Source organism: Rhineura floridana, chromosome 6 (genome assembly GCF_030035675.1).
Source record: "Rhineura floridana isolate rRhiFlo1 chromosome 6, rRhiFlo1.hap2, whole genome shotgun sequence".
Lineage (NCBI taxonomy): Eukaryota > Metazoa > Chordata > Lepidosauria > Squamata > Rhineuridae > Rhineura > Rhineura floridana.
In genome coordinates, this window is record NC_084485.1 from 55,618,069 (window position 1) to 55,637,049 (window position 18,981).

General features: G+C 46.5%; 1 protein-coding gene across 4 annotated transcripts in view; it reads right to left on the reverse strand.

Moving 5' to 3' along the window:
- The window catches only part of MAGI3 (membrane associated guanylate kinase, WW and PDZ domain containing 3), a 274,835-nt gene that overhangs the window by 40,082 nt on the left and 215,772 nt on the right, over positions 1 to 18,981 (reverse strand). For all 4 annotated transcript variants that reach the window (XM_061631977.1, XM_061631976.1, XM_061631979.1 and 1 more), the window contains 3 exons: positions 6,127 to 6,218; positions 3,757 to 3,949; positions 1,617 to 1,808 (listed from right to left, as the gene is read on the reverse strand). In XM_061631977.1, the coding sequence (XP_061487961.1) occupies positions 1,617 to 1,808; positions 3,757 to 3,949; positions 6,127 to 6,218 (477 nt within the window). The remainder of the gene's footprint in view (positions 1 to 1,616; positions 1,809 to 3,756; positions 3,950 to 6,126; positions 6,219 to 18,981) is intronic.

Here is an 18,981-nt window from a genome sequence, read left to right on the forward strand (position 1 = left end):
CAACATTTTAAGAAACCCAGAGTCATTTCTATTGACAGGAGCATCTTTATTCAAGTGTCAAATAAGGAGCTGAATCCACTGTGGCATGCATAGGCTCCAACTTGGTCATTTCTCCTGAGTTAAGTCATATTTATTTGTTAAGTGCAACACACTATGTTTTTTTATTAAAAAAACACTGCCATAATCATCCACCCATATTATATATAGCATATGTCTATGTCTGAGTTATATTAGCAGCTTTCTGGAACTGCTTTTAATTTATATATTGCCTTATCACGTAATTTTTCAAGATGGATAAGTATAAATCACAAAAGAAAAGCAGCACAAGAGACCACATAAAAACAGCAAGCAGGCTAAAACAATACTAAGAACAGCAAACAGATTAAACTGCAAAACATTTCCAAAAAAGCCTAAGGCCTAGGCAGATAAGAACATTTTCACCTGGCAGAGAATACTTAGAAGGATTTGTGTCAGATGGATTGCCCCAGGGAGGGCATTCCAAAGTTAGGGTGCCTCATCTCAACTGACTGAGAAACATAAATATTATACAGAAGCAGGCAGTTCTCGGGACACCTTGGCTCCATACCATAAAGGCCTTCACAGGTTAAACACCAGCTCTCCGAACTAAACCCAGAAAAACACAGGAAACCAGTACAGCTTTTTTTAAAACTAGCAAGACATGCCCTAACAACCAGAGCTAGACAGCAGTCTAGGTGTTGTGTTTTGAATAAACAGAAGTTTCTGAGATGTCTTTAAGAATCACCCCAAATATAGTGTGTTGCAACCATCAGTTCTAGTTATTACCACAGCATGAATGACAGTAGCCAAGCTACTACTTCCCTCCACCTGTTCCACCGTGATATTACTACACACTGACAGCACCGGTTGTACAAATGCAACAAATACATTATATCTGAGCAAAGAAGTTTTAGGCTGTGTATGTTATAGAACAGGGTGGAGAAACTGTTGAGGGCACACACACACACACAGTATTATATTTGGTACAATAGAATGCTTCTTTCAAAGCTAATTTCAGTGTGGCTAGGGATCCCTTTGGGCATACAATGGTGACCCTGCTACAGAAGAAGAGAACAGGAGAAAAGAGACATACATTTTTAGGTAGGATACCTGTAAAGCAGGAGTAGGGAACTTTATTCAGCCTGAGGTCTACATTTCCTTCTGGAGGCCACACGCCAGTGGTGGGTGGGACCGGAAGCAAAAGTGGTGGAGCAACGAATGCAAATTCCACCTTTGTATGCTAGGCTAGTTTCTACACACATTCACACACACACCTCTATCCTTCCATCCAGACATTATCAGAGTTCAAGAACACTTTCCAGGCAGGCAAAAGAACTCAAGGAGGATGCAAAGCAGGGCTTGTGAACGCTGAGGCTGGGGAGATGAGACATGGAGAGAGTCTCAAGGGCCATAAAGAAAGGACTGGAGGGTTCAATTCAGCCTCCTGGTGTGAGGTTTCCTATTCTAGTTATAAAGCAATGATAAAAAAACAGCCTTACATTATTTGGGCAGTAAATGTTAATTCAGACAATGAAAGAATGCAACTCCAATGCAACTACCTTGATAAGCAAGGCAGTCAACCCAAATTTAGTACTTACCACCAGGTGGTGGCTTGTGTTTTGAGGTGAGAATCACAAAGCCAAATCCTTCATTCTCCTTCCGTTGCAGCGCAACATCATAGGCTTCTTGGAACGACTTGCTGAGAAGCTCTACTTGGTTTGGTCTAGGAGAGCCATTCTGGGAGGAAACGGGAACTTGGGATGATTCTTCTTCTTCTGGTTGTTTGTCTACTATAGAATACCACAGAAATAGGCACAAGAAGGAGTCATGAATGATGCTCAATGTGTAGTCATAAGTAAGAGGTTGTGCAGAGCAGCTAAAACACATGATGACTTCAAATGTGTACACAATAAGTTTGTATTTCATATCACTGAAAAATTAAAGAGCACATGCTGTGCTAAGACTAACAATATAAACATTAATGTAAGTGTCTAGAAGTGTTTTTCCATAGTTAAATGAATGTCAAAGTTCCCTTCTGAACATACTGTAGTACGTGCTGACCAAATTTTTAGTGCAGAGAACGCCAACATGTAATTTTAAAGCAGTTCTGATTTATCTGGAAAATCGTCATTCCAAGACTGATATTCCATAAAGTTCTCATCTCATCTCCAGAAAGGTCAAAGCATTTGTCTTTATAAGAACAGACTGGTAGAAAAAAAGGAGCCAAGATAATTTTGTTACAAATACAGTTAGCCTTCTCCCAATGTTTTCCTTTAGAATTTTCTTCATTTCGTCATGGATTTAGAGACTATGGTCTCATATGTTCCTGAGTCCAGGAAACAAGAATCGTGTCAGCAAATTATTGTGCCTTTTGTATGAGTCCTGTCCACATGCAACTTAAGATTTTACTTTATTTAAGGAATCTCACTGCAACAGTGAACACCGGTGCTGTCAAAATTTATGCTGGTTGCCATAGGCTGAGATTCAAAGACAGAAATTTCTTTGATTTGAATGATCCCTTTATGCTCTTCAAATGGCCTTCCCCACACGTTCAGTCAATCTGATCTCATTCTATAAGAAAGACTGACAGCATCCACTAGGTATCATACCAACCTAATAAATACTGAGTTTCTGATGTGTTAAGTAACAAATAGTACATTAACACGTTTTCGTTCTATTAAAGATTTTTTTCCACAAAACAGGAGACAGAGAAGCTGCCTGCCATCTTTTCCTTTTCTTATTGCAGACTTGTGCCCGTAGAGCGAATCAAAGCATATCATAATATTATTACACTAACAGCTTCCAGGTTTTGCGAGCAGAGAGGGCAGGGATCAGCAAGATGCTGTCGATAACCCAACTTCTGAGTACACTGGAGGAAGAACTGGCTCATGACCATAGACAACATGAGCTGATCCCACAGACCAAAGCACTCATTACCTTGGCTAACAACCTGTCCTAATAACGTAACAGTTGCTGTCCAGCCTTACAGGACTTTTAGTTGTGAATTCATGAGGAGCCAAGCCTTCTGTTTACTTCAAAGCCACAGCCATAGCACCAGTTGTAACAGTAGCACAAGAACTGCCACCAGTGAAACAAATACAGTTGCTATGACAAAGTCAACACCACACATGGCTACTTGGTGGCATTCCTAGCTCGCTCCATCAACTGGAAATCAAAAGACATCAACAAGGTACTGTTTCATATCTATTACATATAGCAATATTTAGCTCTACCTCTAATGTACCAGATGCTAGAATGCTTGGGAAGGCAAAGAAACAAGTGAGCTGCTAATGGTAGGACTTCTTTAAAAAATGGGCTTAGAGCTGACTAGAACAAGGCAATTCCTACTTGGGCTACTCCAGCAAGCCCTACCACCAGTCTCTTAAATGGTAAACTTTCCCAAAAGTGGATCAATATTAAATATATCATCTTCCTATACTTATAGCTGAGACTACTTTTTTTAAAAAAAGGAATAGGATTTTTTTCAAAACCACACAGTGGTATCAATCCTGAAGCATTAAAAATATATTAGTATCTGATATCAATACCTTGCAGTACTACCATTTCCCCTTCATCCATCAATTCAATTTCTTTTTCTCACAGCTCATTTAAAATTGATGATAACAAGAGCGGATAGCACTTGCAAGAGACATGGAAACACATGTTTGGACTAAATCTCTGCCAGGACATAAGGCAATACCAACTGCAATAGACAGGCTTGATAGATGTGGCACATACCTCCAAAGAAGATCTTTCTGCGGACAGTCAGCAGCACCTGGCCATTTCGTGCAGCACTGGTCATTAAATCCAGAACCTGCTTGTGTGATTTCCCTTTGACTGCGATACCATCAATGCATACCAGCTCATCAGCAGCACGGAGTCTACCATCTTTTTCTGCTGCCCCCAGTGGGATGATGGCTCCAATGTAGATCTAGCAGCAAAGCAGAATACTTATGTAGAGTAAAGAACAGTCTACATAAAATCCAATGTTCCCACTACACCTAAGGATGAATGTGTGTGTAATCAGTTATAACAAAAACTGGAACTCTAGGAATAAAAACATTAGTAATATTGTTCTGCACCTGGCACTGCAAAACTATGCCCTCTACAGATGGCTGCCTTGAAGTGCAGAATCATCAACAGGTGCAAATATGGCAATTTACTTTCTGCCCAAGATGTGTTATTGTAAGCACATTACATCAGTGGATTAGTGTCTGCACCAGCTTCCTATTGTCTTAGATAGTGTGATGATTACCTCCCAAGACCTGGGCCCAGCATACCCAAGATCCTCTTATGCTAAAATCAAGAGTTCCACAATTGATTTGAGTATACTCTTTTAATTTTACCATCTGCATCCCATCAGGATTTCAAGGACATGCAGAGCTGTTCACAGCTGCTGCCTCTCTATTATGGAATATGCTTTTCCTGAAAACCTGTCAAGGCTTAATCTTGGAGCTTTCAGAAATTGCATAACATGTTTTTAATCTAAGTTAGCAGCTATTGATAGGGAAAGATAAGATGATCCAGACACTACAATTGGGAGTGTTACGGTTTTAGCTTGGTTATCCAGTCTGAAGTCCATGAGATGTGACAAATTATGTCAAACTAAAAAATCAAACTTGAGTTTTAATTCACATTTCTGCCTTTATACTTTATAGAACCTATAGCCCTAAAAATGACATGGTGAGTGGATGGAAAATGTCACCCTCTCTGATGCAGAAAGACCTTTTTACACTGAAGGAGGATCATGTGGGTGTTCTGTGGGTACACTATGGCTTTTCCAGCCTCCCCTTCCCAATGCAGCCCCTTACATGTACTGCAAAGAAGTTCCTGAGGGATAGGAGACCTTCCAGACAGTGTGTAATGCAATCTGGAGGGTATGTATCCAGGAAAGAAACAACTCACTACAACTCCTCCCATACAAACACACTGAAGTTATTTCTGCTCATGTACTGAGCTCTATGGATCCTGTCTCTAATGTAGGAAGCAGTCCAACAATAAGCACTGTTGGCTGTTCTTATGCAGAACAAAAACTGGAGGAAACAAGCAATGCTTCAGAATTCATCCAATAACAAGGATCAGACCTGAAAAAGTTTAAAGTATACAGATGATGTGATGTCACTGCACTCAGATTTTCCTGACCCTGTTCTACTTCACTGGTTGCCACTTTTGACGAATGGGGAAGAGAACATGATGACTTCACTTCAAGCATATGCATAAACTAAACTTTACCAGGAGATGTGGGTTGCCAACACTCAGATATTTAAAGGAAGCATGCAATTTGGCCCTTCAAGAATTCATCATCTAAAATTTAAACCCATCACATTTTCAAGTGTACCTGTTAGTAGTATTAGTTCTGCCATTTCATCAAGACACAGCTTTTGTAATGAAGCAGGAAACCGATGATAAATGGTTTTTATATTTTCAAAGAATATTGGCTTTTGCAAAGGATTAAATAACATGTTAATCATTAAATATATTATGTACTTAATTGGCAGTTGTCTGCCTGGATAATTACTTTAGCTTTATTCAGATTTCACTGTAGCACATCTGTTCAGATATTTGTATTGTCTCTCATTTATTGCTAAATTTGATAAATTGTACCTCATTGCATTGCATTGTTCTCTCAGCTATTCACGTAAATTGATTAGTGAAAGTTATCTCCTGCATTGTGTTGGTACATGATAAAACTCTTTCCAGAATTCTTTTTCCAATACTGTTCTATATCACTTCTATTGCTTTGATAAAAATGTGTGCAAGATGTTAGGGCTTGGGAATTTGATGGCTTTCATATGGGAAAGGCCAATAAGTTCTTGTCCCAATTCATCTTCAGATATTTACTGAGATCCCTATCAATAAATCAAGCAATAGGAAAAATTAATTTCTTCTTTAATTTTAGCCACTGCTTATCAGTTCTTCCGTGAAATGTACTGTTCAAGTGCAATTACATTAACATGAAAACAGCAAAATATTCTATTGATAGCATGAACAAACTGCAGTTGAGATGCTTATAGTACTATACATTACTTACTTTATCAATGCAGATTTGCTAAGACAATATTAAGGGCGTAAGATTTATAACAGAACAAACATACAACAGCTACTTACAGAGTTATCTGGACCATCTCCTCCAAGAACCCGGAAGCCAAAGCCAGATTCTTGCTTTCGAAGAAAAACATCCAAATCCTTTGTGTTGGGAGCTAGTTAAGATAAGATGGGAAGAGTTGTTTGCATAGAGCCGTGCTTGGCCACTCCAAAGAGGCATAACAAAAATTAAAACTAAATTGTTCTATCCAAATTAAAAATCAATTAGGACAACTGTTTGTGAAAGTATTCAAAATGACACTGTTAAGACACCTGTAGTATTAAGGTAGACTAACACCCAGCTGCAGAATATGCAATATTGTAAGGTGACATTGGTTTTATGTTGGGAAATGTTTGTAAGAAACATAAAAAATTGAAACATGTTGCTTGCGTAAGTATTCAACCCCTGTGCTGTGGAAGCTCCCAGTGTACAGAGATGAGAGAAACTGCCCTATTGAGGACACAATTACATTACCATTGGCCTCCACCTGTGAACCATTAAAGTTGATGTCACATTGTCAGGATAAAACCCCCACTGCTGAAGGATCATTAGTCAAAGAGCATTCTACATAAGTGAGAGAGAATGTAATACAAATGCACAAATTAGGAAAAGGGTACAAAATGGACCATTGGTCTCACCTGAAGGGTGATTTTCATAGGAGGACTGCCATCAAGCGGGTTATAGCTCCACCTATCGTCTGAAGGCAAGAATGTTTTGAAGTCAAGACTAGGGGCATCAGGCCCCTCCCACTCTCCAGTTCATTCGCAGCGAGTCCAAAGAGAGATATCTAAAAATGCAGGAAAAAAGGCCAACGGGCCTACCAGGAAAGACATAACACAATAGCAATATTCATAATAACATGACTCTAACATAGCGACATAACAGTAATAGCAGTCTTGACTTCACTAGTAAATCTAAATATAATAGCGTAACAGGAATATATTAAAAAAAACCCAAAAAATATCTAGGTATCCTCCAACTGGGAGGGTCGTGATGGCAGTCCTCCTATGAAAATCACCCTTCAGGTGAGACCAATGGTCCATTTTCCACAGGAGGACTGCCATCAAGCGGGATGTACCAAAGCAGCCCATAACAGGGGGGGACCACCCACATCCTAATCATCATTAATAACCTGTTGCAAAACTCGTCTGCCAAAAGAGGCATCGGCAGAGGCATAACTATTTATTTTGTAATGCCTTATAAACGAATGTGGGGTAGATCAAACAGCAGCTCTGCAAATATCAGCAACAGGAGCGTTGGTAGCAAAAGCAGCCGTAGTGGCCGCTGATCTAGTGGAATGAGCTGTTATACTAGCTGGAACTGGAAGCTTAAGGGACTCATAAGCTAAGGTAATACATGAGCACAACCAGCGGGATAAGGTGGAATTAGCTACTTTATGCCCCATAGAACGTGGATGAAAGGATACAAACAAAGACTCAGTTCGTCGTATATCCTGGGTCCTAGACAGGTAGGTCTTGAGAGCCCTCCGAACATCCAACGAATGCCAAGCCTTCTCTAGAGGATGGGTAGGATTCGGACAAAAGGAAGGAAGAACAATGTCCTGGTTGCAATGGAAAACTGAATTGACCTTGGGACGGAAGGAAGGATCAGTCTTCAGCACAACAGAGTCCTTGTGAAAAACACAGAGATGGCGGGCAGAAGACAATGTGCCCAGTTCTGAAACTCATCTCGCAGAGGTGATCGCGATCAGGAACAGGACCTTGAATGACAACAGATGTAAAGGCACAGTCCTAAGGGGTTCGAATGGAGGGCGTTGTAAAGCCTGCAGGACCTTCAACAAACTCCATGAGGGAAAACGGTGGAATACAGCCAGTGAGCGTAGAGCGGTTCCCCTCAGAAAACGTTTGAACGGGTGCGAGGCAATAGGAGCACCAGCGGAGGACACTGAGAGAATGGACGACAGAGTGGACGCATGTCGACATAAGGTGTTGGGTCTAAGTCCCATCATGAGGCCCCTATGAAGGAATTGCAGCACCTGTTGTATTGTGGCCTGGGAAGGATCAAGGTGCTGGGACTGACTCCACCTGGAAAATGCCACCAAGTATGTTGATGTATACGAGTGGTAGATTGTCTTCTCGAGGCCAAGATAATGTCAATAACAACATCAGACAGGCCAGCAGACCTCAAATGTCCCCGTTCAAAAGCCACGCTGTTAGGTTGAGCCAATTGGGGTCCTGATGCCATATTGGGCCCTGGGATAAGAGGTCTGGCCTGACTGGGAGCGTCCACGGTTCCGTCACTGACATGGCAAGGAGATCCGAGAACCACGGTCGACGGGGCCAATATGGTGCTATCAGAACCAGCTTGGCCCTCTCGCGCTGCGCCTTCCTCAAGGTTCTGGCTAACAGTGGTATTGGAGGGAAGGCGTACAATAGGCCATCCGGCCACAGTAGTGACAGAGCATCCACCGCTTCCGCTGTCGTGTCCAGGTATTGTGCGAAGTACCTGGGTAGCTGGCAATTGCGACTGGAGGCAAACAGATCGACTGAGAAGACGCCGAACTGACACTGGAGAAGATGGAAAATGGTCGGATGAAGTTTCCATTCTCCCGGAAAGACCTGTTGTCTGCTGAGCCAGTCTGCTGTCACATTCCAAATTCCTCTGAGATGTTCTGCTTTCAAGGATTGTAGATGTTGTTCTGCCCAGTCGAATACGATGTAAGCTAGGTTCTGCAGAGAACGGGACCTGGTTCCCCTTTGTCTGTTTAAATGAGATTTCGCACACGTGTTGTCCGTTCGAATGAGAGCATGGTCCAAGGGGAACAGAGACTGAAAATGGAGCAGAGCTAAGTGGACAGCCTTTAGTGCCAGCCAATTGATGCTCTGAGTCTGCTCTGCTGCGGTCCAAACCCCCTGAACGAACTGGGAGTTGCAGTGGGCTCCCCAGCCGAGGAGACTGGCATCTGTGGTGATAACAGTCCTGCGGGGTTCTCTGAACGGAGTGCCCTGGGTGAGATGCTGGACCCTCGTCCACCAGCGGAATGAAAGATGCAGTGCGGGGCTCAAGGGAATTGCTCGATGATTGGACCTGGCAATGTCCTGCTAAAACGGTAACAAAGCCCACTGAAGTCGGCGAGTATGAGCTCGAGCCCATGGCACAATATGGATGGTGGACACCAACATTCCGAGAGCCCTTGCTAGAAGCATGACGTCTGCGGTTGCGTGGTGCATCAGAGACAGTGCGATGTCTATGATAGCGGTTATGCGTTCTGGAGACAGCCCCTAGATGTTGTAGGCGTTGGGTTTGTTGGAGATGGCTTTTGTCGAAATTGACTAGCCAGCCGTAGGTCTCCAAGACATGGAGCGTGAGCTTTAGATGGCGATGAGTCAGCTCCCTGGAACTCACCCGTATTAAAAGATCGTCCAAATAGGGGTAGTTATGCACCCCTTGAAGCCAGAGGTAAGCCACTAGGATGAGTAGCACCTTGGTAAATACTCTTGGGGCAGACAAGAGGCCGAATGGCATCGCTCGATATTGAAAATGCTGGGGGCTGAAGGCAAACCGAAGGAATTTTCTGTGGGCTATGCAAATAGGCACATGGAGATACGCTTCCTTTAGGTCGATAGAAGCCAGGAAGTCTCCTTTGTGAAGGCTTTCTGTAATGGAGGGGAGGGATTCCATTTTGAATCTGCGATACTTTACGAAACGGTTGATGAACTTGAGGTCCAACACCACCCTCCATGACAGATCTCGTTTGGGCACAGCAAATAGGAGGGAGTACACCCCTTCCGACCTCTCTGTTGTAGGGACTGGCTCTATTGCCACTGTGTCCAAGAGGTGATGTATGGCTGTCTGCATGATGAGGTGCCTGGATGGTGCCCTGGGACAAGGAGAGGGATGAAATCTGTCTGGAGGGGTTGCCCAAAACTCTAGTGCATAGCCATAACAAAAAAGATCTCTGATCTAGGCGACCTGAGTCAGACGCAGCCAATGGTCTCCAAACAGAAGCAGTCTGCCCCCGACCGGTATCGCGTCAGTACTGTCTGTGCTGGCGAGACCCTCCCCGATATGAGGACATTGAGGTACCTCTGCGTCCCTGGTACTGACCTCTGCCTGGGAAACGTCTGTTCCAGACTCCCCTGGAGGAACAGAAATCATTGGTTCGGAAATCGCGGCCTCGTCCCCTGGGCCGCACTCATCGAAAGGGCTGGGTCGTGCGGTATGAGGTGAAACGTCTGAAAGGCCTGTGATCAACGTTCCTGACAGTGGCCAAGAGAGGCTTCCGAGCATCCTTGGGGTCAACAGGTACTGCCTTTAGGGCTTCCTCACCGAAGAGTAATGAGCCCGAACAAGGTGCCCTTGATAAGTTAACCCTGGCTGTAGAGTCCGCTTGCCAGTGACGAAGCCAGAGGGTCCGCCGAGTGACTACCTGAGCTGCCATAGCTCTTGCTCCCAGCTGATTTGCATCCAAGGTGGCATCAGCCACAAGCTGCCGTCTTGCGTAATTTCACCAGTGACCTCCTCAGAGAGAAAGGATCGGGATTAGGATCATCTGAGAGGTCATCCAACCACATCATCGCTGCCCTGGAAAATATGGAAGCTGATGCAGAGGCTCGCATGGAAAAACCGGTGGCCTCATGGTTTTTGCGTAAGGCAAAGTCCAGCCTCCGCTCAGTGGCATCCTTTAAATGTGGATCTCCTTCCCTCTGCAAAAGGGATCTAGAGACTAGACTGGAAATCGGCTCGTCTATGCCAGGGACGGCCAGTCTGCTTGTAAATTCCGGAGCCAAAGAGTAAAGCTTGTCCGCAAGGGCGTTAAAACAGTGTGTTTGTAATGGGTGAGACCATTCGTCCTTGGCCAGCTTAGCTATAGGATCTGGCACAGGAAGGTAGTGCTCTGCTGGTATGGGGGATTTCAGGACTCTGGCCCCTTTAATAGCGGGAGTGGCAGCTGCAGGTTGTGTAGATTGGAGACCAAGGGTGTTCAATACTCTGTGAGCAAGGGGCTGATAATCGGAGGCATCAAACAGGCGATAAGATGTATCCTCCTCTTGTTCCGACTGATCACTCCATTCGTCTCCTTCGGCTTGCATAGCAAATGGTGGATCCTTCCCACAAGAAACGTCATCAACAAACCTGCCCCTGGCAATGTCAAAAGGATTTGGAGAGCATGATGGATCTGCCTCATTGTGTACATAGTGGCCCATATCATCAGATTGTCTGTGAACACTCCGCAGAGGCATGGCAGTGACCGGTGACTGTGACTGCATTTGAGAGAAGAATGTCAGCATGTCTTGTAGTTGCGATATGAACTCCTGAGACAGCTGCAGCCCCGGTGTGGGAGATGGTTGCGCTTGTAGAAGCAAAGATATGGGCGGCTCCGCAGGCTGTGAAGATGAATGAGCCCTAGGTGGTAATATGGGAGGAGGATAGCTGGCTGCTGGCTGGTCAGGAAACCCTGCAAAGTCCTCCTCGGAGGATGCGGCCGGAGAATTAAAAATATTTGTTAATGGTTCCTGGCCCGCCTCCTCAGGAACCGGGACAGAGACGTAGCGTGCCCGCTTGGTTGTGCTGTGGCTGGATATATGCTTGGTTTTGGCAACCGCTTTTGTGTGCTTGTGCTTGGTTGCCTTAGATTGGTTAGGCTTGGTTGCCTGAGCTGTCACTGGCTGTTCCGCCATCATATATTTTCGAGGGGGCTCAGTACATGGCCACGGATGGGGCAAAATGCACCGGCTCAGATGGCTAAGTACACGGCCACGGATGGGGCAGAATGTACAGTTTCAACAGTGTTGGTACACGGCCACGGATGGGGTAGAATGTACAGTATCAACAGCCTTGGTACACGGCCACAGATGGGGCAGAATGTACTGTTCAAACAGCCTTGGTACACAGCCACGGATGGGGCAGAATGTACAGATCCAAATAGGCTTGGTACACGGCCAGGAGCAGAATGTACAATTTCAAAGTGCTTCAGTAGTCAGCCTCAGTCAGCAGAAAGTTGAGGAGCCTGTGCAGCCTCAGTCAGCAGTTTAAGTTGAGGAGCCTGTGCAGGATTATAGGAAGCCTATCTTGCCACACACACACAGAAACGTAGATCTCGCTGTGGGATTTGAACTTGCAAACCTTGGTTCTGCTACCACAGCTCTTCCCAACTAGGCCCCCCTATTGAACAGGGTAAACAGAAAAGGCGGGAAAGAAGGAACGAACAAAATGGCGACTGTTAAAAGAGCGGGAAAAAAATCCAATCAAAAAAGGTGTAGGGACGAGGAAGAAGCAATGGCGGACACTGAGGAGCACCAACGAGCTCCAACAGGGCTGACCGGGAGAAACTGCCTCAGCAGAGCGGCCTCAAAATACGCTCTACAGCCGCGGGGCTGAGAGACACAATCGCGGCTTAAAGGGCCAGGTAATTCTCTGCCAAGGAGGCAGAATGGCCAGCGAAATCCCTGCAGCTGCTGGGACACTCGCAGAGGGGAGAAGCCACAGCCACAGGCTCCTGAAGGCCATCGCGGCGAGATTTAAAATGCCGCAGAATGAGCCAGGAGAGGCGGAGCAGCCCAACTAATAAAAGCCGCTGAAAGGAAAAAAGGAGAGAGCCACAGCCGCAGGCTCCTGGAGGGGAAAAATTAAGGGATCTGCCACAATTTAAATGTCGCTGCATGAGCCGGGGGAGGCGAAGCAGCCCAACCAACAAAGGCTGCTGAAGGCAAAAAGAGCCGCAGCCGCAGGCTCCTGTGGTAGGCTGCGTCCGCCGCCTGAGGAAGGGAGAACCGCAGCCGCGGTCTCCCTAAGAGCTAGGGACTGAGGAAACACGGGTAAAGACCAAACCCCCCAACAAAATTCCCCAGGAAACTATAAGACAAGGAACAGTCAGTCCCACAGACTCTAAGTAAAAGACAGAGGGAATGAAAACGAACAGGAATACACAAACCTCCCCACCCTGTCAAACAGAAACACAAAACTTATCTAGAAGCTACGCTATCAATATAATCCAACTTGCACAGACAAAGGGAAGAATGAACTGGAGAGTGGGAGGGGCCTGATGCCCCTAGTCTTGACTTCAAAACATTCTTGCCTTCGGACGATAGGTGGAGCTATAACCCGCTTGATGGCAGTCCTCCTTCGGAAAATAATATCCAAGTGTTTGGATATCCCAGTGAGCACAGTTGGATCAACAATCAAGAAGTAGAAGCTGCATCACACCACCCAGGCACTGCCAAGAAAAGGCCATCCCTCAAAACTCAGCACATAGAGGAGACTTCTGGCCTGTATAGGAGGGTAGCAAGAAAGAAGCTGTTATGCAAAAACTACCATCTGAAAGCACATCTGGAGTTTGCCAGAAAACATGAGAGTGCCCCAGCTGCGATGTGGGAAAAGGTTTTGTGGTCAGATGAGGCCAAGATAGAGCTTTTTGGCCCAAACTCAAAGCCCTATGTGTGGTGCAAACCTAACACATCTAAGAAGGGGATGTGGCAACCTCTGAGAACCAAAGTCACACTCAGTGGGGAGGGGCATAGAGTGTGTCCCTCTGCACTGGTGTAGTTCCTGGCCTGACAGGGACTGTAAAACCTAACATGATTCAAGAAGGGAGAGGAGCGAGTCCTGAGTGCTAGGATAACCATACACAGTGGAGAGAAGCCACGAGAGTGTCCTTCCGCCCTGATATGTCTATGGCCTGGCATCTTTGATCTTGCGTAACAGGATCGTAGATAACATAACCTGGTTCTGCAGCAGCAGCAGCCCGCTTGTCTGGATATGTCGGCCAATTGTAAACTTCGCCAAGAGGCTCCATGTGGTAGATGGGATCAGATAACCTTTGAACATAGCCCAGAGAAGTATCACCGGGCAAGAAAATGCAAACACCATCAAATACAGACGAAGCCAGGAACTTGTAGCCGAGAAGTACCTGTAATAATCAAAACAACTGAACACAGTGGTAAGAGACAGAGAGGGCGTCCTTTCACAGCGGTCTTGAATTTGGGACACAGTGGGGAGGAGCAGTGAGAGTATCCCTCCGCACAGTGTTGCCTGTGGTCTGATAGGAACAGCAAAGGGCTCCTTATTACTCTGCAGTAGCAGCAGGCTGCTCATCTGGATATGGCTCTCATGCCTGAGTAGAGACCTCTGGCAGGGGCCCACCGGAGGCAAAGGTAATAAAATGGTCACCACTAATCTGCCCCAGTGAATAGAAGAAAGTTCTGCCCGGTCTGGCTGGCTACTAGCCAAAAAGGGCGAGAGGTTAGTTACATGATATGGACTCACCTGTTGCCTGGGCTGGTCCACACTCACCAGTTGTCTGGCTGTATTAGAAAATATGCACGCGAGTAGGCGTCCGGCTGCTGATCTTACGTCATATACACGCACAAAGCAGGAGTTGTGGTATATGCCATCAACAAATGCACAAAGATAGGAGGAGTGGTTTGGAGAGAGGTCAGTACATGCATACAAGGGAAGATGTAGTACTGCTCCTGTCTTTAAATGCTTGGTTTTGTCGACAGCCATGGAGTGAAGGATGGAATACTTGTACTTTGTGTTGCGCCCAGGCATTGTACTGTTGGCTTGTCCCTGAGGCTGGTCTGTCCTGTCCGGATCAGGATACACGCACAATGAGGAAAACAGTCATCCACGTAGGGCAGTATGGATTGAGGAAGGAGGATGTACCATGGAGGCTAAGTTCCAAGAGAAATAGGCTCGACTGAATATGTCACCAGGACAGCTAGATACACGCATACAATGGAGAAGATGCAGTATTGCCACAGTGCACTACATAGGCAGACAATTATTAGCAGGCCCTTTCTTAGACTCACCGGACCTGGATTAGGGTCGTTTAAGAAATTATCCAGCCACATCATAGAACCTGTAGAGAATATTAAAATTGCAGCAGAGGCCCGCAAGGCTAAAGCGGTAGCCTCATGATTATGGTGAGGGCAGAAAATGATGTGCCTGCTGCGGGCGAGCCCATTGTCCTTTGGCCAATTTGTCAATGGATCTGGCACAGTGATCTGTCGATCTTGGAAGTCTCAAAACCTTGGCCCCTTACACAGAGGGGTAGCAGAATCATTCTTGAAAGTTTGGAGACGTAAGGTGTCCAAAACAATACAAGTGAGGGGTAGTCTGCCATATGAAACATCCTCCTTCTGTTCTATGCATCCTCCTCCTGTTCTAAAGCAATGCTCCACTCACCTCCCTCGGCTAGAAGAGAATACGAGGGATCCTCTGAACCGATAGTCCCATCGCCAGTCCTGCCTCCAGAGACATCAGAAGGATTTCGTGAGGGTGATGGATTTGGTTCACTGCAGCCACAATGTCTCATAGCGCCAGAATGTCCTTGCGCATTTAGCTGAAAGAATGGATTGGCCTGTGACCCTGACTGCACTTGTGAGAAGAAGCCCAGTAAGTCCTGCAACTGTGGGAGAAACTCAGGGAACAACTGTAAACTCAGATGAGGGGCAAGAGCGGCCCTCTGTGGATCCGAGCGCACTGACTGCACTTGGCGGAGCAGAGGCTGGTGCCTTTGTTGAGGCCAATCAGCAGTGGACTCATCAGACCGGCGAGATGTATGAGCCCCAGTTGATGACTTGGGTTGAGAAGGACAGTTCCCAGTAGGTTGGCTAGGGGCCCCTTCAAAGACATCCTCAGACGAGCCGGTGGGTGTATGAAAGAGGGCTGTTAACCAGTCATAGCCAGCAGCCTCTGAAGTCGGGACAGACGCGTATTGTGCTTTCCTGGCAGCAGTGTGGCCAGATAAGTGTGTGGTTTTGGCGACAGCCTTGGAATGAAGTCTGGGTTGCTTGTGCTTATTACACAGAGATGTCCTGGGGCCTCACACGGTTGCTGTGCCCCTGTCACACAAGGTGGGGGGTGCATTATATAACACCAACACACTCTTCGTACACGCCACACAGATGGGGGAGAATGTATGGTAGATATCACCAACATACGCTGTTGTACACGCCCACAGATGGGGGAGAATGTACAGTATATATATATTGCCAACACACGCTGCTGTACCCGCCCACCGGTGGGGGAGAATGTACAGTATATATATATCACTAACACACGCTTCAGTACACGGCCACAGGTGGGTGAGAATGTACAGTCCCAAATGCACTTTGGTAAATGCGTAGCAGGGGTGCAGTGCAGCTGCTGTGCAGACAAGTCTTATGAGAAAGGTCAGTACATGCCCCCAGGGGGGGAGAATGTACAGATCCAAATAGCTTTAGTACACGTCCACGTATGGGTGAGAACGTACAGTTCCAAACAGCCTTAGTACACGCCCACGGATGGGGGAGAATGTACAGTTCCAAACAGCCTTAGTACACGCCCACAGATGGGGGAGAATGTACAGTTCCAAACAGCCTTAGAGCACGCCCATGGATGGGGGAGAATGTACAGTTCCAAACAGCCTTAGTACACGCCCACGGATGGGGGAGAATGTACAGTTTCAAAGAGGCTCAGTAACCAGCCTCAGTACACATCCAGGCTACTATACTGAAGGGCCTTGTGTAGGATTCTCTTTACCCTGCAGCATGCACACAGCAACTATACTGAAGGGCCTTGTAAAAAGAAGGCTGTAGTCCTTGTTGAGGCACAGCTGCAGGGGGTTCACTGGACAGGTGAGACGTATGAGTTGCAGGTGGTAAAGTGGATTGAGGGGGGCAGTCCACAGCCTGGTTAGGAAACCCCTCAAAGTCATCCTCAGATGACCCAGCTGGAGAGTGAAAGAGTGCTGTCAAGTGTTCTTGGTTAGCAGCCTCAGAATGTGGCACCGAAACGTAACGTGTGCGCTTAGTGGCACTGTGGTGTTTAGTTTTAGCCACGGCCTTGGGGTGAAGCCTGGGTAATTTTTGATTGGTACACTTGTGGTGGGAGGACTTGCAGGGTCCCTTTGCCGCTGCCGAATGTGTCTCTGAGTGTTGATCCGCCATTCTGAGCGCCCAGCAATGCTGTATATATATATATTAACACCAACACACGCACAGAAGTGGGGGGTGCGGTGTGGCAAGGGACTTTCAGCAACATACGGTAAATATGACACCAACACACGCACAGAGGTGGTGGGTGCGGTGTGGCAAGGTATGTACAGATCCAATAAGCAGCCACTGCGCAGATAAGTCCCAATATACAGTTCCAATGTGTCGCTACTGCACAGGTAAGTCCCAATGTAAATACGTCGTGCGGGTAAAAGCTTAGAACACGCCCACAGGTGTGGGGGGGTGAACAGCACCAAATGCCACCAAGTGTGGAGACACTGTTGTAGCAATTAGCCTTGCAGGCTTTTTGTTTGAGACTCTTTTTTTTTTTTAGTAACTATACAGTCAAACAAGGAGGACAAAAAAGGCGGGAAACGGGGCAAATTAAAATGGCGCCGGCAAACAAGGGCGGGAAATTGAAATAAAAATGGCGGCCGGGAAGAAGGAGGAGTAATGGTGGACAAGCAGAGGGTTCCATGCACTCCAAAAAGGCCTAACATGGCTGCGGTAAGTGGCAGGCAACATTTAGGGGGGGAGGCAGCAACGCCTGTAAGTGCCCCCCAAGCCTGGAGATCAAGGCGCTGGCGGTAAAAACGATCTAAGAAAGCCGCAGAAGCGAGCTCCAACCGCCGCTTGGCAAGGAGGCAGCAGCCTCCAAATAGCAGCCGCCGCCGAAAGCAGTAGGCAAAGGAGCCGCAGCTGCGGCTCCTGGCAAGACAAACAATTAAAAAAAATGGACACCGCCTGGGATAGGAGGCGGCGGCAAGGTAAGGAAAGGGCTGAAGAGAGAGCTGCAGCTGCGGCTCTCAGCAAAGGCTCATCTCACAGACGGGAGCCCACACACACACGCACACAAAACGGCTGCCGCCTGGGAGAGAGACAGAGGCAAGGCAATGAAGCAGCTGAAGAGAGAGCCGCAATCGCGGCTCTCAGCTAAGGCTCGTCTCGCAGAGACGGGAGCCTAAAGGGAAAACGGCAGCCACCGGATTCCCCAACTAAGGGACTGAAAGAGGGAAGCAAAAAAGAGTCAAAAATAAAATAACCCCCACCCAAAAAACGTCCCAGACAATACAAAAAGTGGGTGAGGGAGGGAGGGAGAATGAGAGGAAAAGTCACAGTCCCACACACTCAATTACAAACTTGACAACGCTATAGAAGATCCAAACACCTTGAACAAAGGAAGGCAAGAATGGAGTGGGAGGGGCTCGATGCCCCAGGTCTTGACTTCGATCCATTCTTGCCTTCGAACACTAGATGGCGCTATATCCCACGCGATGTCGGACCACCTAAGGAAAAGAAGCTGTTATGCAAAAACTACCATCTGAAAGCACATCTGGAGTTTGCCAGAAAACATGAGAATGCCCCAGCTGCAATGCGGAAAAAGGTTTTGTGGTCAGATGAGGCCAAGATAGAGCTTTTTGGCCCAAACTCAAAGCCCTATGTGTGGCGCAAACCTAACACTGCCCGTGCCTTAAGACACACCATCCCTACATTGAAGTATTGTGGTGGCTGCATCATGTTGTGGGGATGCTTCTCATCAGCTGGGACTGGGCATCTTGTTAAAATCGAAGGAAGAATGGATGAAGCAAAATACAGGGAAATACTGCAAGATAACCTGCTTCAGTCCACTAAAAAAATGAAACCTGGGAGGAAATTCACTTTTCAGCAGGACAATGATCCCAAGCACAACGCCAAAACAACGCTGGCCCGGTCAAAGTCCTGATCTCAATCCAACTGAGAATCTGTGGCGCTCTTTGAATATTGCGGTCCACAAGTGACATCCAACCAACTTGAATGACCTGGAGCGAAACTGCCATGAAGAATGGGCCAAAATCCCTCTGGCACTGTGTGCAAAGCTGGTACATACCTACCCCAAAAGACTTAAAGCTGTTACTGCAGCAAAAGGTGGCTCTACCAAATATTAATGTGTGGACGTTGAAT